The 25,151-nt window shown below is 41.0% G+C and overlaps 2 protein-coding genes across 2 annotated transcripts in view; both read left to right on the forward strand.

The window, feature by feature from the left end:
- The window catches only part of LOC146980844 (uncharacterized), a 5,293-nt gene extending 1,650 nt beyond the window's left edge, over positions 1–3,643 (forward strand). The window contains exons 3-4 of the mRNA XM_085788022.1: positions 55–1,251; positions 1,549–3,643. Of these exons, the coding sequence (XP_085644148.1) occupies positions 55–1,251; positions 1,549–3,620 (3,269 nt within the window). The 3' untranslated portion in view covers positions 3,621–3,643. The remainder of the gene's footprint in view (positions 1–54; positions 1,252–1,548) is intronic.
- Positions 1–8,322, forward strand: part of gramd2b (GRAM domain containing 2B) — a 339,132-nt gene extending 330,810 nt beyond the window's left edge. Inside the window, exon 15 of the transcript XR_015036553.1 lies at positions 8,065–8,322. The gene's annotated coding sequence lies outside the window, so the exon portion shown is untranslated. The remainder of the gene's footprint in view (positions 1–8,064) is intronic.
- The last annotated feature ends 16,829 nt before the right edge of the window (positions 8,323–25,151 follow it).

The raw sequence follows: 25,151 nt of genomic DNA on the forward strand, positions 1-25,151 counted from the left end.
ATGTGTTCATTTTATTCTGCAACCTAATGATTAGTTTTGGGGCTGTCATTGCAGGTGAACTGAGGATCATGATGATTGGTAAAATGAAGGAGAATAAGAACGCATTCACCAAATTGATCACTAGCAGCAAACATTTAGATTTTTTAAAATTCAACCCACAAAAGCCATGTGAGGCTACTAAAGGAGAGTGGAAAGGGAAACCAGTCACAGTGGTGAAAACTCCAGACATGTTTAGTCTGTGTGTGGGAGCAGTGAGAGAAGAGGTGAAGAACTGTGTGTCTCTTTGTTCTCCTGGACCAAATGTTCTGCTGCTGATGGTGAAGCCTTCAAAGTTCACTGAGGAGAACAGAAAAACTCTGAAGTTCATCCTGAGTTTGTTTGGTCAAGATGCTTTTAAACACTTGATGGTCGCCTTAACAGAGAAGAGTGGATCACAACCCACTGTTCATCAACTGCTTCAAGACTGTGGAGAAAGACAGTTCAGCATGTTTGAAAATGACCTTGATCAGCTAATGGAGAAGATTGGGAACATTGATCATGAAAATAAAGGAACCTTCCTGACCTTCACTGAAGAGACCAGGAGACCAAAGTCTGACCCCATGAAACCAGCTCTAAACCTGGTTCTGTGTGGGAGGAGAGGAGTAGTGAAGACTTCAGCAGTTGAGGCCATTTTAGGTCAGACAGAGCTTCATTCAGTCTCCAACTCATCAGAGTGTGTTAAACATCAGGGAGAGGTGTGTGGACGTCAGGTTTCCCTGGTGGAGCTTCCTGCCTTGTTTGGAAAACCTCAGGAGGAAGTGATGGAGGAATCACTCAGGTGTATCTCCCTCTGTGATCCTGAGGGCGTCCATGGCTTCATCCTGGTCCTACCTGTGGGTCCCCTCACTGATGAAGACAAGAAAGAGTTAGAAACCATCCAGAACACATTCAGCTGTAGAGTCAATGACTTCACCATGATCATGTTCACTGTGGAGTCAGATCCTACAGCTCCAGCTGTTGTTAACTTTGTAAAAGAAACCAAGAACATCCAGGAGCTCTGTCAGAGCTGTGGAGGAAGATCTGTTGTTGTCAACATCAAGGACAAGGACAAGCAGCAGATCCCTGAGTTGTTGGACACTGTGGACAAGATGAGACTCAACAAAGACAAACCATCCTGCTACACAACTGAGACGTTTGCACGTGTGCAAACAGAAAAAATCACCCGACTGCAGACTGAACTGGAGGAGTGGAGAACAAAAGACACAGCAAATTGTAAGTACTGAACAATTATTCGGTATGTAAATAAACATACTTTGAGAACTTGAACCACTTTTGCTACCATTTGTATACATTGAATATTTGATTTTCTTGAGCTATAAGCATCAACTTGTAAAACATGAAATGTAATAATTAAAAATTATTGATTTGATTCTAGATATAATGTCATGCGTGTATATATTTTTTTTCTTTACAATTGCATTGCCAAAAAATAATATTAATAACAATTGCAGCATGTTGTGGTGTGTATATAGTGGCACTAAATAAACTCCAACTCTTCACCTTTCACAGGTGATGATGACAAGAAGACCTCAGACTGTCTCAGGATTGTGCTGATAGGGAAGACTGGAAGTGGAAAGAGCTCTACAGGAAACACCATTCTGGGAACAAAAGAGTTTAAAGCTGAACTGAGTCAGACATCAGTCACTAAATGTTGTCGGAAAGCTCAGGGTGAAGTGGACGGTCGTCCTGTTGCTGTGGTCGACACTCCTGGTCTGTTTGACACAACCTTGTCCCGTGAAGAGGTTAATGATGAGATGGGGAAATGTATCAGTCATCTGGCTCCAGGTCCACATGTCTTCCTGTTGGTGTTACAGATCGGAAGATTCACACCAGAGGAGAAGGAGACACTGAAACTCATCAAGAAAGTATTTGGGAAAAATTCAGAGAAGTTCACCATCATTCTTTTCACAAGAGGAGATGACCTGGAAGATGAGGAGCTGACCATTGATCAGTTCATTGAAAAGAAACGTGACGATTCCTTTAAGAAGTTGATCTCTGACTGTGGAGGAAGATACCATGTGTTTAAAAACCGTGATAAACAAAATCGTACACAAGTCAGAGAGCTGATAGAGAAGATCGACACCATGGTGATGACAAATGGAGGAAGCTGCTACACTAATGAGATGCTGCAAGAGGCTGAAGCAGCGATACAGAAAGAAATGAAGAAGATCCTGAAGGAGAATGAAGAGATGAAGAGAGAGAAGGAGGAACTAGAAAGAAAACATGAGGAAGAAAAGGAAGCAATGAGAAGAAAAATGGAAGAACAGAATGCAGAAATTGAACGAGAGAGAAAACTGAAAGATAAACAACTCAAGGAAATGGAGGAAAAGATAAAGAAGGAGCGTGAAGAGAAACAGAGAGAACAGGAAGAGAGAGAAGAAGAAGACAGGAAGAAGAGAGAACAGGATGAAATTCAACGACAGAAGTGGGAACAGAAAATAAAAGACCTGGAGGATGAAATTAGATCAAAAGTAGAATCAAAAGAGATCATTGATAAAAAGCTGGAGGAGAATAAAGAGGAGATGAAAAAACAACAGGAAGCCTGGGAGAAGACACAAAAAGAGTGGTGGGAAAAACGAAAACAAGAAGATGAACAGAGACGACAGGAAGATCAAACAAGACTCAGAAATCTCCAAGAATATGAACAAGAAAGAGAAAAATCTGAAAACAAAAGGAAAGAAGAGGAAAGAATGAGAAGAGAACAGGAAGAGAAGGAACGTAAAGAATTAGAGGAAAAGTATAAAACAGAAATGGAGAAGATGAAGAAGAAGTACGAGGAGGAGGCCAGAAAAAAAGCTGAACAATTCAATGAGTTCAGAGAGAAAAAGGAAGAGGACTTTGCAACTGAGATAGACAAATCCATGGAGGATCTGAAGAAAGAAATAGAGGAAAAACAGAGAGAATATAAAAATCTACAGAATCTTGCAGAACACAAAGAAAAAACCCTGAAACAAGATATGGGTGAACTGCAGGACAAACATAAACAAGAGATGAGTGAGTTGGTTCTGTTACTTCTGAACAAAAAGAAAGAAAACAGGAAAGACATTGCAACAATGAAGAGAAGACAGAAAAAAGAGGTGGATGATCTTCTAGAAGATCATTCACTTGAAAAGAAAAGAAAAGAAAAAGAAAAACTTGATGAAATTCAAAAAAGACACAAAGAAGTGAAAAAAATTGAGAAACTTAAATACCAAAGTAGAGAAGATCGGAGGAAGAGAAAGGCTGAGCTGTCCACCAAACAGGAGCAAGAAATGAATGAATGGAAACTGAAATTTTTGACTGAACAGCGACAAAATCAGAGGGAAAAACTGGATAAACTACAGAAAGAACATGATAAGAAACTGAATGAATTGATAGAGAAACTTGTAGAAGAAAATAAAAGAGATGAGAAAGAAAAAGTGGACGAGCTGCAGAGGAAACATGAAAAAGAGATGAATAAGTTGAAAGAGAAAATTAAAACCCAAGATGAAGACAGTGAAGACCTGGAGGAACTGCAGAAAACACACGAGAAAGAAATGTACGACTTGAGACAGAAACTTCTGAACCCAGATGATCAGAAGAAGCCCTGTCGCATTTCATGAGGAAAAGATCCAAAGAGCTGAGAAAAAACTGAGATAACAAGTTAGACTATAGAAGTCAAACAAACACACATTCAGTGTAATATGGAGCTAAAACACTGCCATCAAGGAAAACTGAAATAAAAAATGTTGAAAGCTTGAAACCCTGCGTGTTTGAAAGCGTACAAAAGATTTGTAGGCGTAAATAGTGTTTTGAAAGGTTGAAATAAAAATTCAAATCTCTGAAAACATTATTTTGTATTTGAATTTTCATTTCAAATCTCTGCAGCATTTCTTTGTTTTTTTCTTTCACTTCTTTACAACTACAGCACTGTTTTTACAGTGTTTCAACAACACACTTTCAGAGTTCAAAATTTGGCACTATTCTCCCACAGTATAATTTTGTTATCCAGTTTTGAAACCTTGTAAATGGAGATCTGAAAACTGGTGTGAATATATTTAGAAAAAAAGTGTTGACATGTTGAAACCTGAGTTTTGAAAGGGCGAATCTCTGATTTGAAAATTTTGAAGGCGTAAATCGTGTTTTGAAAGGATGAAATAAAAAATTAAAATCTCTCAAAACATTATTTTGTATTTGAAAATTCATTCCAAATCTTTGTCTTTTTCTTTTACTTCTTTACAACTACAGCTCTGTTTTTACAGTGTTTCAACAACACGCTTTCAGAGTTTCAAATTTGGCAGTGTTCTCACTGCAACTAAGTTTTGAAACTCCGTGAAAAAGTTTTGAAACTCTGAAGACAGAAGGCGGGATTTGGTAACAACCTTCTCAGCCTATTGGTTGCTGAATAAGCTTATAGTCCAATGACATATCGTCCTGTCAATCGGCCACACGAGACTGACAGACTGCTCCACCAATGCAGTGACAGAGCAGAAACGCACTCGCTCATGTCCCCCGCTGTCGTGTAGCCAGTGTACTGATTGCTGCGGTAGTACAGTAGGTAGAGCAGTTGCCTGTCATGCAGGTGACCTGGGATTAAATCCAGGAGGGGGTGCACATTGAAAGGTTTTTGTCTTGTATATCAGCCCACTGTACATTATTAGCCGGCCGGTGTGTCCCCGGCCTTCTTGTAAAGAAATGAAAGAAAAAAACAAAGAAACGCTGCAGATATTTGAAATGAAAATTCAAATACAAAATAATGTTTTCAGAGATTTGAATTTTTATTTCAGTCTTTCAAAACACGATTTACGCCTTCAAAATTTTCAAATCAGAGATTCGCCTTTTCAAAACTCAGGTTTCAACATGTCAACACTTTTTTCTAAATATATTCACACCAGTTTTCAGATCTCCATTTACAAGGTTTCAAAACTGGATAACAAAATTATACTGTGGGAGAATAGTGCCAAATTTTGAACTCTGAAAGTGTGTTGTTGAAACACTGTAAAAACAGTGCTGTAGTTGTAAAGAAGTGAAAGGAAAAAATAAAAAAAAAGAAACGCTGCAGAGATTTGAAATGAAAATTCAAATACAAAATTATAGCTGCTGCGCAGTGATGGGTCGGGTCCGGGCTACTTTTGGGCAAATTTAGGCAATTCTGAGTAACAAACAGGAGAATAGGAAGACAAGACAGTTGTCCTTATAATGTCCAGTTTGCATTAGTAGAGGATTGAACCCACAACCTTGGGAACCAAAGACCATTGTCTATCGCACTGAGCTAATTGACAAGTGGCAGTTTAACAGTGGCTTCACAAATTGAGTAAGCCATTCACTGTCGTGTAGGCAGATTTGAAACCACAGTAAAAAGAAAAATCAGTTTTTGAGGTAATGATATGTATTTGTTAAACATCTACTGTGACTCTAAGATGTTAGGAGCCTTCGCACATGGTCCAGTCCAAGCTATTTGGATTTTTAAATTTAGAAGCTTGCTGTGATTATTTGGATTTTTAAATTTAGAGGCTTGCTGTGATGCCACCATCAGTACAACTGTCTTGTGTTTCATGTTGAGGACATCTGACATTTTGATCTGTCATCATCATCATCACCCTTGCTGGGTCTCGAACTCACAATCTCTGACACCAAGAACCAGCTCCTAACTCGCTGAGCTAATTGGCTGGTAGTGAGACCTGCTGTGTAGCTTCATTTATCCACTCAGGTGAGTCAGTGCCCGGGCAGCTGTTGTGATGAAATGGTCAAAATGTCAGAAATTCAGTCATCTAAACAAAAATCTGATAATACATAAATTGCATCTTGACAGCATGGAAATGTTGGTGATTTGTTTTTAATGATAAGTGTTTTGCTTCATAAGAGAAAATCTGATGTTTAAAAATTCCACACTCACACTGACTGCAGTTGTTCCCATGAGAGCAGAATTCAAAATGTTCTCAAAAATTCAGTTTTTGAGATAAAATTCTGATATTTGCCAAACTTCATCAACCATGACTCCAGAATATTCTCGTTTTTTTCCAGGAAGTTTGAACATTTATTTATCAAGAATTTGATGGTATATGTTTACAGTACCGTTTACAGTCAAACGTTTTCATGCACTGTAGGCTCAATTTTTGCTTAATCAAAAATCCGAGAAACAAGTTTTGTGGAGGACAGTCTGAAGATGCTCTGTAGCAAGTTTGGAGACAATTGAGCAAAAATTGTGGGAGGAGATACATTTTTAAAGTTTTACAGTTATTGAAAAAAACAGAGTGATGGACTTCATAATTTGTAATAAGTTTAAGTGGACAAAAGTTTCAGCAGTATTGAGGCTACATTGTGGTGAAGTTTCAAAACTTTTGCATCTACCATTGGTTTGGTAGGAATTTTTAAAGTTTTTTAATTTAAATGCTTATTGTGCCCTCCCTAGGAGGGGGGGGCACATGTCCTTGGAGTTGAGTAAATCTGGCATGGGGTTGGATGTTTCTGTAAAGTTTGGTGAGTTTTCGCCCATGGGAAGTATGACTTCCTTGGAAGAAGAAAGAATTCCTCGGAATACAATAGTGTCCCGGCAGCTTAGCTGCCCGGACCCTAATAATGTTTTCAGATATTTGAATTTTTATTTCAACCCTTCAAAACTCTATTTACACCTACAAATCTTTCGTAAACTTTCAAACACGGGGTTTCAAGCTTTCAACATTTTTTATTTCAGTTTTGCTTGATGGCAGTGCAAGGGCAATTTTCTTTTGTAAGGAAATTTTGTTTTTTATTGCCTTTAAGGATAATTTTCAAAGCATGGGTTTTCTGCAAAGGAATTTTTTTTCTGTCAGCATTTTTGAATTTCAAATATTTTTATTTTCTAAAACTGGCTGTTGAACCTATTGTTGATTTCCCTATTAAGATAATGTGACATTTTACAATGTCCACAAAGCGATTTAAACGGGTAGATGATTAAAATGATGTTTTCCTTATTTGTTGATGTGTTTAGAATTAGTCACAATTGATGTCAGTTTTTTTATAGCTTTCTTTACATTACTTATGTCTCATTTAAAGGTTTTGAAGAAATTTGAATTGTTGAATACTGTGATTACTCACTCTCAGTGGCATCATGATGACATGTAATCGAAACGAATAAAGTTCAATTGGTAAATCTGGTTCCTGTCGTTCTGTCCTTGTCCTCATTGTTCAGTGTTTGGCTTCAGCATCAAGAACTTTGACAGAGAAAGCAGCTGTTGTTCTCTATGCTAATGATTCTGTTGCTGTACGCGCACACAACTCACGCGCTCCTCCCTGCGTGTCTAGGCCTCTGAACGTCTCAGTGAGTCACCAGCAGGGATGACAAATGTCTTTATTTTATGCTTTAACATACGAAAGTTTTATGTAACGTGTTGTTGAGTTGGAGTTTGGTTCTGTAAAAAAAAAAAATAATAACTTACTGATAAAGTAACTCTGAGGTGGAGTCTCTGATTAGCCTATCTTTCATATGTGTTGGCACACTCTGAAGTAACACACTTAAGGTTTGCACACAAATCCATTTCACTGCAAACGTTTAACCACATCACACCTTATGCCTGCCTTGACAGCTTGGCTGAGATTTCACCTGAGACTGAAAACAAGTGGGGGGTTGGCCGCAGAGAATAAAACAAACAAACAAACAAAAAGAAACTAGTCCGTCAAAGGGCAATACCCAGCTCTTTTTGCCCATTGCTCACTTGCCAGGCGGACTAGACAAAATAATAAACCCAAAACAATAAACAAACAACGGCAGGAAACAGCTAAAATATTGCTGATCCTCTGCAGAGACACAAATACAAGTCTTCAATACTTAATTACATCCATACATACATTCTTGCACCTCCCCTTCCCTACTCGGTGCCACCTGCCACATGTGCTTTATTTGTACATGTATAAGTCAATATAAAGGTCTGCTTATCGCTCTTACTCTTAAACTTTATTGTTTTGTAGCAACTGACATGAAAAGACGCAACAATTTGACTTAAGCAAAAACAAGAAAGAGTGTTTATTAAAAACAACAACATAACTAAATATGAAGACTATAGAGCTAGAACAGTCAGTTTTCATAAGGTTGTTCAGCAGCCAGCTCTCATTTGTCTGAGTTGTTCTTAAATGCACCCTGCTGCATTTCAAATACAGATCCTGTGAATTTACAGAGTCAGTGAGTTTACACAATGTTGTTGACTGAATGAAATGAGAGCCTCCTGAGTTTATTATCATTATTGATGATCAGAGTTGATATTGATCTGGTGGTAGTTCTGTGTTTCGGCCTCCAGGTGGCAGCAGAGTGAAGAGATTCATCCTGAACAGAGACACTTCATGGACTGTTACAGAGACGAGCATCACTGTGATCCTGTAAATATAAGAATCTAACTAATTAAGTGATGTGATTTTATTTCCCTCTGTTGGGGAACAATGTTTTTTTGTTTGTTGTTTTTTCAAATAAAGTTTTATTTTTGCTTAACCCTCTAGGCGCCAGAGTTTATTTAGGAAAATATTAAGTTTGGGATTTGGGATTTCAGGATTTCACAAGGCTGTAGCTTTTAAGTGGTGAGAGATAAATCTATGGTGTAAATGAGAAAAATATTCACAATGACCTAAAGTTTGTGATGGGAGTAAATTTACTCATCTAATTTGCATATTGTGACGTCACCGGGTGGCAGCCCCATTGGATTACGTGACTTCCAGTAAAACTGAATTTTGAACATATTTACACAGAAAAAAATCAATTCCTGGTCGGCTCCGAGCCAATCAAACCTTTTTTTTCTCAGATATTTTGCAGATAAACACACCCACAAATGACGTCAGGATTGAAGCTGAACGTGTTCGCCACCTAGTGGTACCAAGCAGTAACAATATAGTGCAGTAGATTTAAAGGGACAGCGAGGAGTTTTGGAAAAGCAAAGTGTTTTCACACTACATTTATGAGCCTCCGCGCGCACAGTGAAATTCTTTGACCGGTGCAAGACAGACTCATGTTTTCATTCATCAAGAATTAAAGTCAGAAGTTGGAAGACGATCACATACCGTCGTAGTTCCGACCATAAACGGCGATTCGGCGGCGTTATTCTCATGACTCGCCACGAAACCGAAAGTAAAGAAACGCTGGTCGGCTCGCCCAGCATTTCCACCACCACTAATAATAACAAAATAACGATAGAGACAAAACGATATATTTATCGAAAATGGGCCCATTAACAAGTGTGGGTAGCGTAGATTCATCCACCTTAATATGATACTTTTTTATAACCAAATAAAAACTCCTCGTTGTCCCTTTAAATATATGGGCTGTTTGATCCAAGAATGCTGCCTGTCACAGTAATGCAACTTTGGCGCCTAGAGGGTTAATTAAAAAAAAAAAAACTATTTAACTTTAGGTTAACTTTAGGTTAAATAGCTCTCATGTGAATTTACTGAATTTGAATTGTCATCTATTTAAGACAGCAGCATATTTATGTGTAATTTATTTTATAAGTAATAGTTGGGTCATTTACAGAAGTTCCGTGACCGTGGAGAGCGAAGGTTCGTTTCTCACTGGATTTGTTATCTATGAAGGTTAAATAGAAAATTTAGCTAGGGTGCCCCGCCCAAAAATGTGGGGACATTTTTTGAGAGCCCTAAATCCAAAATGGCTACCGTCCGCCAAACTGGAAATTATCTTTTCAATGGTTTGGCCCACAGTGCTGCATAATACATGGTGTCTATGACTATTTGGGTCAAGAAGTTCATAAATGATGTAGATTTATTGATTTGATCTTCAATTTCAAGATGGACGCCAATTTTTGGCCCTTTAAATGGCCATTTTTCAAAATCGTCATAGAGCCTCAATATTAGGCTCAAATGAAAGCTCTGCTCATACTGAGTTCAGTTTAGGACAGTAGAATTACAAGTAGGCCACACAGAAGTCATCTCAAAGGTCAAAAAGATCAAGGTTTGTGGTGAGAAACAAACTTTGCTGATTTTCTTTTCCATTAGTTACCTGAAATGTGTTGGTCAGTGGTCCCATCAATTCATTATGAACCAGGAAATCATTTTACTCTTCTCAAAAGCATAAAATATTTCTAAAGTTGTCTTCTGCAGTGATTCCCAAATCAGTCAGCCCCAATTCCTCAAAGTGTCTCAGCTAGGAATTTTCCAATGACATTAGCGTGTGGAAACTTAAAGAGTGGGTGAACATGTTAACCCTTGGATGCATGACCTACCAATACCTACACTCTTCCATGAATGGGGTCAAAAATGACCCCAATTAGAATCAATGTGTTTTTGCAGTAAACGTAAGAAATTCCTTAAATTGTAGTTAAAGATGATGATTTCAATTATATTTTGGTAAACAAAATAGTGATTTAATTAAAGAACTTGTTCATTTAACACTTTTTATTCACATTCAATCAAAAACAATCAATCAATTAATCAGGTATCAAAGTCCATTATGTGTCCGTCTGTCTGTTACTATTGTTACTATGGAGGACGAACAGAGAACTCATAGCACCATAACACTGTCCACGCATAATACAGACATAAACATCTTCTCTCTCATTGGGTCTCATTCATGAAACGTGAGTAAATCTGTGTGTAGATTTGCACATAAAAGCTCACTCTACTAAAACTCTACTCCGGATTCATGAACGGTGCGGGAAACTCAGATTTGATCGTAAACACGTGTGTAACTTCATGAATGCCAACCCATCGTAACCTAACAACACGCCCCCGGTGATCAGCAATTAGCATAGATCTCCATACATGAATAGCCATATAAGGAGATCCTGACCACCATATTAGGAGGTAGGTGCATCCTGTTCACCTGCGGCCATGACGCAGACAAGGAAAGAGGGAGAGAGAGAAAAAAAGAGAGATCGCGGATCAAAGTCATTTTGGGTGAAGTGGAGTCCAGACAAAATATTTAATTCTCTTCTGTTAGTAGTGGTGTGACTGGGACAGGTCAAAGGCTGGAGGGAAGAAACAGATTTAGTGAATTAAGTGTCCTTGGTTGATTAAAGAACCGTTTAAGAAGTAAAGCCAGAATAGTTCGATATGAAACATGAAAAAAAAAAAAAAAACACAACTACAGACCTACAGCAGCGACGGGAGGAGGAGGCTCTTCACAGCCTCAGCTGTAGAGGAGCATGGTTGTATCAACACATGAAGTTATATAGGCAGGTTATATTGTTACAGAAGCACCAGCCGTCTGTCACAGCTCCATCCAAACCGGTGCCGACTGCGCTGCTGCGCAGGGTGAAGTGTGCGCCCACCGAGCGTGTACTGTAGCAACACAAAAAAGTTTTTTCCGGTTTTATATCAGATTATTATCATCATAAGATGGAGCCTTGACGTGTTTGTGCGTGTCCGATCCCTAAAACGTCTCTCTCTCCAAATATTTCTAATTGTTTGTGTATGTTTAAATTACGTGTTTCAAAGGCGTCGGCGTATTTTGAACATGAGAGAGAGTAATACGGATTAAGATTGTAATTTTCAACAGTGACAAGCAGTATTTATTTGCATTCCTACATTTACACAAGCGCTACACACAGTCCGGAGCAGGTGTAGATTTCCTGAGTAGCTACGAAAAAATCAGCACTACTAAAAGATTGATGAATGCGGAAATCCACGTAAATTTGCGCTGCTCAGGGTTTACACGCAAATCCGTGCTGCTCACGTTTCATGAATGAGACCCACTGTGTGCAGCTGTCACAAACAGCTTGCTTCTGGCTGTTACCACTGCACACAGGGGTACTGAATTTCCAACGGCATTTGGTCGCTTTGCGATCTTTGTTTCTTGGGCACAGCTGACACCTCTTTCTCTTCTGTTGGCCCTGTGTGCTTCTCTCCTGTGGCTGGATTGCAGCTTTTGTCACTCCACACCTTCCCATTGCTTCAGTGATGTAGGTTGGTAGGTTCAGGTTACTTTCCAGTCGACTCTTCATGTGAGGAGTCACAAGCTCCTTTGAGAGCTCTGTGAGGAAGCATCGCCGTGCATTGGTGATACCTGTGTAAAATTCAGGGTGCTGAGCCCTGAAAAATGAGTAGGCATTCAGAGTGGCGATGTCAATCACATTGTACCACAGCACCATGGGCCACCTCTGCGTCTGGCGCTTGCAGGTGTAGTTTCTAACCATCTGGTCTACAGTGTCTACACCTCCTTTGGTCTGATTGTAGAAGAGGATTGCTTCATCCACCATCTTGCTGTGGTGCATTGTGCTGAGGAGCAGGACAGCCTTTCCCCTTTTTCTGACATAGCTGATCATGGTCATGCTGCCATTGAACCCGAATTCAGTGCTGTGGACCTCCCTGGACTTGGAAGCCTTCATCACTGGAGGGATGTCTGGCTTATTCTGGCGCAAAGTTCCCACAATAGTCAGACCCTTCTCCAGGAGATGCTCTGCAAGCGGGACACTGGTGAAGAAGTTATCAGTTGTGATGTTGCGACCTGTGTATCTGAATCCACTGCACAACTGACGGACAGTGTTTTCCCCCAGATTCTTTTGGACCTCTTCCCCTGGTTGTCTCCCTGTGTACACGATCCCATCAATTGCATATGGGGTGCGAGCATCACAAGCCCAGAAGATCTTAATGCCGTACTTGGCTTATACTTGGATACTTGGATAATCAATAATCGTATAGTAGGCTACCTTTTATTACAAGGAAGTTATAAATATAGTCTCACTCTCTACACAACAAATGCAGCAATGTTAGCTACCTTACTAAACTAGCTAACATTAAAGTACTAACATTATAGTAATACACTTGTAATAGACTAGTAATAGACTAGTAATACATTAGTGTTAACACTGTTAGTAACACTAGTGTGCAGTAAAACTAGCTAACAGTACAGTACTAACATTACTTTGTAGTTAACTAGTACCTACTAGTCAGAGCGATAGATATAACAGAGTGGCGACAGCCTTTGATGTCGCCGCCAGCGCGGTCACGTGGTTCATGTAGCTCCCAATAGTTCCAAACGAGGCTGCCGCTGTCATGTTCTGCTATGGGACAGACAGCACTGAGCTTGCTTTTGGACGGTAAATATTAAAAAATAAACCGTACAAAGGTATATTTACAACTGTTACTGAATTACTGTATGTACATCAATGTCAGTTTTCAAACAAAAGGCAAAATCTTCTTGCTTCAAGGTTTTATTTGTCACTCTAAAGTGAAGATTAGCCTGCCCTACAGTAAAAATGGCATAAGAAGAGGAGTAATATTAAGCGGGAATATATATATTTAAGCATAAAAGATGTTCAATGAAACCCACACAGTTTGAAACAACGTTCAAAACACACACACAGCCAGTATCACCTAAATATAAAGCCCGCTAGCTTAATGCTAACGTATAATGCAAAACCTCATAGACGGGCTAACAGAAATTAGCATCGATATCGCCATTTTGCGGCAAGCGAGCCACAGCAGTAAAGCTGCCAAAACCTGGCTTTAGCGCTGTCAACACGTCACAGTTTTAATATTTTTTTCATGCAAGAAAGTCACCGTTTAATCCGGAGTCTGTGGTCAGTTCATAACGTTTGTTAGGAACTTGCACCGATGTTTGTTCTGGGAAGTGCAGAGTCTGTGTGAGCCCAGACCGGGGACCAGGGCAGCGGCTGTCACAGCAGCAGCAGCCGCTCTACTGAGCTGATCTGCCGGGGCCGACCGTCCGTCCTCCCGTCGGAGAAAACGAGCCAAGTAACGTATCCGCATGCTTTTAGAGGTTTACTGCTGGCTTGTTAAATTATTTTGAAGAGATTAATGTTGGTCTCATTGATGAAATTTAACAACTGTGGCAGTGGCATTAGTTTGTTTGAATGAAAAGTGAGCAGGGCTGCTTCTGGGCTACGGACTGAAATCACCACAGTTACGTAAATAAATAAATGTTTTTCAATGAACCGATCAGTCTAATAATTTTTATTTTGTTAAGTCAACATGGTTATGTACTTGGGAAAGATTATTACCACTTTATAACTTAAAATTGGTCGGTATTTCGTCAACGTAGCTCAGTAGTTTCTTGCTGTGCAGCCATAGAAACAGACGTGGTCCAGCGCCGCGGGAGGAATGTTTGGAACTATTGAGGGCTCCATAACCCGGAAGTCGGCCCGCCATTTTTTACAACGGAGTCCTATGGGAGTGTCGCCACTCTGTTATATCTATCGCTCTGCTACTAGTTAGCTAACTGCCTACTAGTTAGCTAACACCAGTTAGCTAACTTATATAAGTAGGCTTATTTGATGACAACGAGCGTTATACTCTATCACAGCAAAGTCATGGATGTTGAAAATAAGTTCATAAATGAAAATAATACTTACATGTATGATATATATGTGATATGCCCTCCTGGGTGATGAGACTGCTGACATATGTGTAAGTGACAGTCAGAGTTGATAAGATTCCATAGGGAATGCTTATGGAAAGGTGGGGTAGTGATACAAAAACTGTGATTTCTTTAAATTAATGATTTTTTAAATACAAATGCAAATGGCCTCATGTCACAAACATGTTTTATGAGGAATACCTGGAATATGAAAATATACAAACGTTTCATTTAAAAGATTTTGAAGAATAACAACCCATGGGGTCATTTTTGACCCCACTTATGCATCTAAGGGTTAAAAGCCTTTTTGCCATTCATAATGTCATTGTGGAGCTAGGCCTCAGAGGCTGTTTCTACATCTCTGTGTTCAGGATTTAATTGGTGGGTCTGAAATTAGGGCTGCAATATGTAACAACAGTGTAAGTGTATGCTCATGTCATACTATATATTGCAATTAAATGACGTAAGTTAGTAAGTGACCGATTTTGTTGACGGTGCAAATCCATAATATGTCATTGTGTAACATCACCGCTAGCTAATTGCTTTGCATGTAGTCATGACAGCTCAATGATAATCCACAACCAGGTAATATTTTATGTGCACCAATAGGTGGTGTGCAGTCACATGATTCCGATGACGCGTGAAGCTCAGACGGGGGGCAGGAAGTGGAGAACAGTGATTGGAAATGAATGGAAAGCGAGTACTTAAAAGTGTTGGGTAAGCCTGCAAGTAGCAGGTATTGTCTAAAAATAGAAAAATATATTGGATGTGATCCATACACACTGAGGAAAAGTGAAAAAAAAGGCCAGCAGAGTGGAGAGACTGGACTGGAGCAAAAACCAACCGCCCCGCTTTCATCTGTTTGGTGTTTGCAGCTCGGAGCCGATCAGGAAGGGCGGAGGATCATGCGGAGGATCGGACGGACGGTGGGTCGGTAAGACGGCTGAGGCGTCTCAGACGCATCATTGAAAAGTTGCATCTGCCTCGGTCGTCTAAATGACACCTCTTCCTCTGCCGTCAGGCGGTGAACGGCCCCGAGCTGTGAACACCACACGGCTGGTGGGAATTACATGCCATGTTTCAGTCACATAATTGAGATAATAACTTCTTTCTCCCTCAATGTTGTTATTATTTTGTTTTTCCCGGTTTGACTGGTTTGTACAGCCGTAGCAGCGCAAAACTTGGGCATTTTCCAACCGTTATCCTGTCGGCAAAACACTTCCTGCCATCCCATCCCATCCCATCTGCAGTTGTGACGTTCCATGTGACGTCACCTGCAAACCACCTATGTAGCTATGGCAAGGAGTTATAGACTGGGGTTTTATGTTTGTTTGCAATGTCAAACATGGTCACATTTTTTCACAACTAAAGCTAATCCATAGCTGGTATTATCCCTCAGATAATACTGTAAATGGGTGGGAGTGACTGAGTGAGGAGGAGGAGGATTTCTTTTATTGCGGTGATATTGGTGATATTGATCAGGCCCGTGGGGCCCCTCTGTGTGGAGTTTGCATGTTCCCCCCGTGCATGTGGGTTCTCTCTGGGTACTCTGGCTTCCTCCCACAGACCAAAGACATGCAGGTGAGGTTAATTGGTGACTCTAACTCTGATAGGTGTGAGTGTGAACGGTTGTCTGTCTGTATGTTAACCCTGCGATAGACTGGCGACCTGTCCAGGGTGTACACCATCTGAAGGCTCCAGCTCACCTGCAACCTTAGTGCAGGATAAGCAGTATAGAAAATGAATGAATGTATGAATATTGGTCCGGGGCAGGGGCGGACAGGCCATCTGTGTATTCTGCAGAATCACAGAACTGCCGGTAGTCCAGGACAGCCAGCGGCCGCCACACAGTCGCCGTTTTTTTTTCTTCTGTGATCTACCTGTTGACCCTTAAGCCACTTGTGATCGTTTAGTTATGCTTGCAGACAGAGCCAGCCCAAAGCATAAGCAAACTTAACACCTGCTTAGGGCCCCATGCCCACTGGGACCCCAAAATACAATTCACTTTTTTAAATCTGTAGTAACTTCTGTCGATCCCTACAGAAATCCTGCATAATTACAATTACCCTTAGTTGTTGTTGTTGCACATTTGTGCACTTGTGCAGTTTATTTTAAACCAAAGATTAAAAAGCAGATGACGTGTTTACAGCAAATGCATTGTTTATTGGTTTATTTTGTTACAAGGCCTAGTTCATAGCATCACACTTGAGTACTATATCATTTGAATGTTAAGTGTAAATCAACCCCAGGCTGCACATTCAGCTGAATTTGGTACCATTTCTGATTTTAAAAAAAAAAACCCATAGGCTAGAAGTGTAAAAAGAAGGCAGGCTAGGATGATGATTCGTAATGACTGATTAGAAAAATTAAATAAGTTTGTAGTAGGTGTGTAAATAATCAATAATCAGTATTATTGGCAGTAATAGCAGGCCCCAAATTTAAATTTTGCTTGGAGGGCTTGTGTGCAAAGTTTATCCCTGCATTGATTGAAACCCGATGTGGCCCAACACATGAGTGCTGAAGCCTGGACCCGACAAGCCGCCCGACTCACTAGCATTGGTTGAGTGTGGTATTATTAAAGAGTAAGGTATGCTTTGTTGAATCACTGCAGAAGACAACTTTAGAAATATTTTATGCTATTGAGAAGTGTAAAATGATTTCCTGGTTCATAATGAATTGATGGGACCACTGACCAACACAGTTCGGGTAACTAATGGAAAAGGGCATCAACAAAGTTTGTTTCTCACCACAAACCTTGATCTTTTTGACCTTTGAGATGACTTCTGTGTGGCCTACTTGTAATATTTCTGTCCTAAACTGAACTCAGTATGAGCAGAGCTTTCATTTGAGCCTAATATTGAGGCTCTATGACGATTTTGAAAAATGGCCATTTAAAGGGCCAAAAATTGGTGACCATCTTGAATTTGAAGGTCAAAAATAGGTCAAATCAATAAATCTACATCATTTATGAACTTCTTGGCCCAAATAGTCATAGAAACCATGTATTATGCAGCACTGTGGGCCAAACCATTGAAAAGATCATTTCCAGCTTGGCGGACGGTAGCCATTTTGGATTTAGGGCTCTCAAAAAATGTCCCCACATTTTTGGGCGGGGCACCCTAGTTAAATTTTCTATTTAACCTTCATAGATAACAAATCCAGTGAGAAACGAACCTTCGCTCTCCACGGTCACGGAACTTCTGTAAATGACCCAACTATAATCCTCAAAAGAGTTATCGTACCGTTTGTTTTTTATCCAATACTAGCGGGATATATTTTATATAGTATAAATACTATATGGACAGTGTGGCTGTGATGATAGTCCAGGGGTTAAGCTGAATACTGCTTTTTACACCATCCCGGCCCTGGGTTGTTCCCTCGAGTCACAGGGCACATCTGAATGCGAGCAAAAAAATGTTGTGCAAGAAGGAGAAATGTGAGCACAGGCATATGATTTTTGAGTTGAAGTACGCATTTTGCAGACATTTAAAGCAGAAGTAAGTGATCCGGTCGTTTTCGCTAATGCTGCGTTCCAGGCAGGCTTTTGAAATCGTAAATTACAGCTTCAAGTCACAACTTACGACTTTGTAGCGTTCCAGGCAACCCACTCGTGTTTTTCCGACCTGTTTTACCGGTGAAAGTCACTATAACGGCCACTCGTAACTTCCGACCGGTGAACTCGTACCAGATCGAACTGGTACCACTTCACGGTCGGAAAAATACGAGTTTCCTTGAACGCACCATAACAGTCCTCGTCCCTACGTCGCCACATTCACGGCGTTCCTTGGCTGCACACAGCCCTGCATGCCGTTCTCTCTCCTCATTGGATAAAAACTGTAGGATACGATAAATGTTTTCTCCTCGGCTCAGAGCAGAGCAGAGGGACTGACAGACCCGTGTTTCAGACCAAACACTCTATGTAAGTGATTGCTGTCGGAAGATATAACTATTTAAGACTTATATTAACACAAATATATCACTCACTTCTGCTTTAAGTGTGAGCACAAAATGTGAGCATGAGAAAAAATCTGAGCATGAGAAGGAGCTGTGTCACTGAAAAAGAATTAAATCAATCTCCAAAAAATCTATGCACTTGATTAAAGATAGGATAGTTATTCCATACCCATCCAAGTTCATTTTAATTTTGTGTTTCTGTGGATGGGAGCATCTCTGCCACAGTCAGGACACTCTCCTTCTGCTCCTCCTCCTTCTCTTCTTCTGCTCCTCTTGTTTACAGTCGGCAACTTATAGACAACTTGCTGTGGAGGCGACAACATCACTTCACTGTGTTTTCCTGCAGGTACAACAGCTCCGTGGTGACGATCAGACGTCTCTATCAAACCTGAAGACAGATCACACAGACACTAATAAACCCACCTGCTCTACAAGCTGAGAAACAACCTTTACAGTAAAAGAGGGAGATGAATACTCCTTTTCAAATCAATGAGTCAATCACATTTTACTCAAAGACAAGAGAAAGCCTAGAAGCTATGGACAAAAAACAATAGCCTAGGTAAAGTTTAAATAAATAATAAATTCAATTTGGCGATAACATTTTTATTTTTGTCTAGTTTCTGTATTTCCACATTTCTATATATATATATATATATATATATTTATTTATTTTTTCTGTCTTTACTATTTCCTAATGATTTCATTCATGGAGCACGTCACATAAGAAATATTTTCTTGAGTGCTCCTCAGTACACCTATAATGGTAATGTCGCAGTCTGTAATTGAGGAGAGCTTATGACTTTGTTTATTTGTTTTTTGTGTGTGATCATATTGTGTGCAGTGCCAATTAACTCTCCCCAATGCAGCTGCGGCGTGTCATTCCAGTGAAGACACACCGGTACGAGGTTTCCCTAATCAGTAGTAGACAATCTGATTGGCTGGAGGGGCAAGGCCAGAGGATCTCGCACGGCGTCTTTGCCTTTCTTTCTCCTGGGGCGGCAAGCGGATAAGAGCCTGTCGGTGACGAGCAGCACAGCCAGTGGGAGTAGCTGAGGATACACAGAGGAACTCCAGGTGGTAACTGCTTGGGAAGAGCAAGCCAGCCGGAGAGGAGAGGCAGCCAGCCGAGGGTGCGGCGAGAGTGAGTCCCACGGGACCTGATATGCTTCAAGCCTTATTGGCATCAGGCGAGTGCATCTCCAAACCAGTTCCTGATATTGTGATTGGTGCACACATGGTTGTTCATTTTACTCCATAGAAGTTCTTTGCGTCTCCAGAGAGGGTCCCAACGCAGCCTACGTCTACAGCCACACTCCCAAGAGCTCTCCCCAAGGACGCACGGAGCTGGGACTTGTCAGCCCCCCAGAAGGACTGTATCAAAGACTGTGTATTAGCACCCCCTGCTGCTCATTCTAAGCGACAGACATTTTTAAGGCCCTTTTAGCTTTTCATAATCGCCTTTTTAAAAGAAAAATAAACTGTGTCCTGATTCGACTTCCTCGTGGTCTGTGTATCCTTGACCCAGAGATCTTAAAGAACCTCTTGTGACAGTAACTATGTTTTATTTCTTACTTTCAACATGACACATCTTCAAGTGGTGGGAATTAATCATTGAATACGTTGAAGTTCAGACCTTGGACTCATCTCTTCATCGAAGAATCAACCACTTCTAAAAAGCATCATTACACTCCTCTAATCTTATATCACTGGACCTTTGAACATATGAGCTCTCCCACTCCCTTTTTATTGATTTATTAGCCTACAGGTATCGGGACAATAACTGCAAAGAGTTCAGGATCAAAGTGGAGTGACAACGCAGCAACACATTCAGCCGTTAATGAAATTTGACTAAAACTTTGAAAAAAAAATCCAGGAAATTGAAATTGATCATAAGCAATAATTGGACATCAAAAGGTGATCATCGATCATTCGCAGGTGAGTGTCCAGATTCACTTTTAATTTGAAACCAGCTCTCTGTCATTTTTAGTACTTGGAGGAATATTGGGTGTTCCTCAATACACCTAAAATATCAATATGACAACTGTTTTATTTCTGATGACACATGTTGTAGTGATGATTGCATCGCCAAGTGCTTACATATTACTGGTAATATGTAAACTGTGGAAAAAAAGAATTAATACTAGATGTAAAAAAAGAGTTTGAGATTTTGTTACATCTCTAGTCTCATTGTGGTGGCTGTCTTTCAGAATTTTAAATAATCCACTGAGCTGTAGGAACAGTATTTAATATTATGTGAATGAAAACGAGATGCAATTCCATTTTAAAAAGTATTTACTTAAAGTGAAATTAAATTCATATAGCCTAGTAGATAAACTATACACTCTCAATCAAACTAGTGCAGCACTTGTGCGTCACTTATTATGCTGACTAAAGGAGCACAAACATCAAATATACTCGTTAGCAATATACAGTGTACAGAACCCCATCTAATAAAAAGGTTGAAATATTTAAACTATAAAATTCACTTAACTTAAAGTGAAATTCCGGCGTAAGTGTAAACCATGGTCAAACACACCGTAACACCGAGTTAGACCCCCCCTCGAGAGATCAATTTGCCCGACCGCTACATTCACGAGATCCACCAACTTCAGCAAATACCGCAATATCGCCACACACGGCGCTCTCCGGATCCACTGTCTGACCGCAACCAAAACGCCACCATTTGCCCAAAATAATGCTCAGAACTGCACCAAATGTCATCAATAGTACACACAGGGTCCCAGCACGTAGTACGAGTTGTCAAACATCTGCTAGCTTTGCCTGTTTTCTTTAGCAAGGAGATGCAACTCAACTCACCTACTTCTCCTCCGGGAGCCGCTCGTTGGTGAGGAAGCCCTGACGAGTCGATCACCGAGTGCACCGGAGTTCCGCAGCTCTTAAAAATGCTCATTTGCGCCTATATCGTGGCCAGCACTTGATAATAATAGTTATAAAGTGATATGCAAGATATAAAAAAAAAAAAACTCTGATTGTATTTCCATGAGGTAATTGTTGATTGAGCTGCGGAACTCCGGTGCACTCGGTGATCGACTCGTCAGGGCTTCCTCACCAACAAGCGGCTCCCGGAGGAGAAGTAGGTGAGTTGAGTTGCATCTCCTTGCTAAAGAAAACAGGCAAAGCTAGCAGATGTTTGACAACTCGTACTACGTGCTGGGACCCTGTGTGTACTATTGATGACATTTGGTGCAGTTCTGAGCATTATTTTGGGCAAATGGTGGCGTTTTGGTTGCGGTCAGACAGTGGATCCGGAGAGCGCCGTGTGTGGCGATATTGCGGTATTTGCTGAAGTTGGTGGATCTCGTGAATGTAGCGGTCGGGCAAATTGATCTCTCGAGGGGGGGTCTAACTCGGTGTTACGGTGTGTTTGACCATGGTTTACACTTACGCCGGAATTTCACTTTAAAGCAGAAGTAAGCGATCCGGTCGTTTTCGCTAATGCTGCGTTCCAGGCAGGCTTTTGAAACCGTAAATTACAGCTTCATGTCACAACTTACGATTTTGTAGTGTTCCAGGCAACCCACTCGCGTTTTTCCGACCTGTTTTACCTGTGAAAGTCACTATAACGGCCACTCGTAACTTCCGACCCGTGAACTCGTACCAGATCGAACTGGTACGACTTCACAGGTCGGAAAAACACGAGTTACGGGCTGCCTTGAATGCACCATAACAGTCCTCGTCCCTACGTCACCACATTCACGGCGTTCCTTGGCTGCACACACAGCCCTGCATGCCGTTCTCTCTCCTCATTGGATAAAAACTGTAGGATACGAGAAAAGTTTTCTCCTCGGCTCAGAGCAGAGCAGAGTGACTGACAGACCCGTGTTTCGGTCCAAACACTCTATGTAAGTGATTGCTGTCGGAAGATATAACTATTTAAGACTTATATTAACACAGATATATCGCTTACTTCTGCTTTAATTTACATATTATCCCACATTTATTTCACCCGACCTTTGAACAATAATTATCTTGCATGACACATGTTGTAGTGGTGGGGATGAATCATTGAATACTTTGAAGTTTAGACCTTGGACTCATCTCTTCATTGAAGAGTCAACCACTTCTGAAAAGCATCAATACACTCCTCTAATCTTCAATCACATTTGAACATATGAGCTCTGCCACTCCCTTTTTATTTATTTATTAGCAGACAGGTATCAGGACAATAACTGCAAACAGCTCAGGATCAAAATTAGTGCAGCAGATTAGTGAGACAATCGTTCACTTTGGTATAAAAGCATGAAATTTGGCACAGATACTCTTTATCTTTTTGGGGAAAAGATGTTGACCACGCAAAAATTCAAAATGGCGGCCATTTTTTCAAGATGTTCTGTATTTAGTCTAGTAGGAAGAGGGGGGGGTATCATGTATCCCCTGGAAATATACTTCTAAACAGTGTTTCTAGATTGGAAAAAATGTGTAGAAAATGATGAGCTATGTTAAAAAGTTGTCAGAATGTCCCATGTATCATTTTTATGCAAATTAGTGCCGCCATTATCGAAAAAACCCAATTTCACTATATCTCAGCCAATATTGCAGATAACTGAACAATTAAGGTGTCTAGACCCATGTTTTGAGGGTCAGAGATCATAATAAAACTATTGATAAAGTGATCACATGTTGGTTCCATGCTAGTAAGCAAACCTAACCCTTTTACCAATTACAAGACGCCAATATTGGAGATACCAAATAAGGTGTCTAGACAGAGGTTGTTGTGTGTTTAACCAAGGTTTATTTGGATCAAACATCATAACAGAACTCTTGTTGATGTTACCACTCTTCTCTTTCCCATGCCAGATAAACAGTCAAGTAAATGGGTCTCCACTATGCATCACTCATCATCGTTTTCACTGAAATCATCAGAGTTAAACTCATCATCTCCTTCCTCTTTCTCCTCCTCTTCCTGTTCATGCTCTCCAGTGTCATGGGGATCAACTAGTGAAGTTGGTAGGATAGGACCACAGGACCACACCGGTTTCAACACTCCTTCATCAGTCTTCATCCATCATCATAGGGTTTTGGTTTTTCCAGAATAAGTTCATCAGCTCGCTAGTACAAGGCGACACGGTAGTTCACACGTCGGGCATGTGGCTTCAGAGCAGTGTGGCATGGAGGAAGGCGAACCAGGTCAACCTTAGACTTGCAAGTGAGTTTCTTGTCCACCCCTTTTGCCTTTATTTGATAGCACAGTGAGATAGACAGGAAAGGGGGAGGCAGAGAGAGGGGGAATGACATGCAGGAAATGTCTGCCCGAAATGTCTGCCCGACGATTCGAACCGGGGACGCCTGCGTTGAGGACTGTAGCCTCTAAATGGGGCGGCCGCTCTAACCACTGCGCCACGCACCACCCGCTCCCCCCACGCAACTTGGCACGGACAACATCCACTGAAGACTCACAACTCTGTCCAGACGTCAGACAGGTGAATTGCTCCAACTGCCTCAGCATCTCAGGCTTGACACTCTAGCAGTCACTGAGTCGACTGAATACGTGAAACCTGGGATTCTTCTTCTAGGGCCCCACCTTCCTTCTCCCTTTGATGGCACTGGTACAGTCTTCTCCACTGAACACATAGAACCCAAGAAGAGTGGTGCGGTGGTCTTCTCCCAGGGATTCTGCAATACTACTACTGCCTGGCTTCCAGTGCACCTGTCCCCATTGATGTTGAGATGGACATGTTACAGTATGAGCAGAAGCTGTGGGCAAGGCTGCTAAAGCTGACTTCATCAGACCCCTACAGTGTGAAGATCCAGGAAGCTTCTTTAACCCAACACCAACAACTTCTCAACATCTCTGAGCTTGCAGAATCCCTGGGAGAAGACCACCGCACCACTCTTCTTGGGTTCTATGTGTTCAGTGGAGAAGACTGTACCAGTGCCATCAAAGGGAGAAGGAAGGTGGGGCCCTTGAAGAAGAATCCCAGGTTTCACGTATTCAGTCAACTCAGTGACTGCTAGAGTGTCAAGCCTGAGATGCTGAGGCAGTTGGAGCAATTCACCTGTCTGACGTCTGGACAGAGTTGTGAGTCTTCAGTGGATGTTGTCCGTGCCAAGTTGCTACGCAACATGGTGGGGAAGGACAAGAAACTCAGTTGCAAGTCTAAGGTTGACCTGGCTCGCCTTCCTCCATGCCACACTGCTCTGAAGCCACATGCCCGACGTGTGAACTACCGTGTCGCCTTGTACAAGCGAGCTGATGAACCTATTCTGGAAAAACCAAAACCCTATGATGAGGGGCAGGGATGGATGAAGACTGATGAAGGAGTGTTGAAACCGGTGTGGTCCTGTGGTCCTATCCTACCAACTTCACTGGTTGATCCCCATGACACTGGAGAGCAGGAAGAGGAGGAGAAAGAGGAAGGAGAGGATGAGTTTAACTCTGATGATTTCAGTGAAAACGATGAGTGATGCATAGTGGAGAACCATTTACTTGACTGTTTATCTGGCATGGGAAAGAGAAGAGTGGTCACATCAGCAAGAGTTCTATTATGATGTTTGATCCAAATAAACCTTGGTTAAACACACAACAACCTCTGTCTAGATACCTTATTTGGTATCTCCAATATTGGCGTCTTGTAATTGGTAAAAGGGTTAGGTTTGCTTACTAGCATGGCACCAACATGTGATCACTTTATGGGTCACAGCTGACCGTCTTCAATGAGCACAGAGAAACATTCCAATTTCAGCAAACAACCTAATGTGTCAAACTCCAAGCTTCACTGTTCAGAATGTAATGTTATGTGCAAACATTTATCTAAAAGAACAAGAAGAAAAACATATTTTTAGTTGTGGAGACTTACGGATATTTAACGTTACTTCATGTAAAGCAGTCATCTAGTAAAGGTAAAAGTTGCACCTGCAACGTTACCTGTGTAACATGGGCTAATTT

Source organism: Trachurus japonicus, chromosome 9, assembly GCF_045865225.1.
Source record: "Trachurus japonicus isolate A0001 chromosome 9, Traja_1.0".
Taxonomy (NCBI): Eukaryota; Metazoa; Chordata; class Actinopteri; order Carangiformes; family Carangidae; genus Trachurus; species Trachurus japonicus.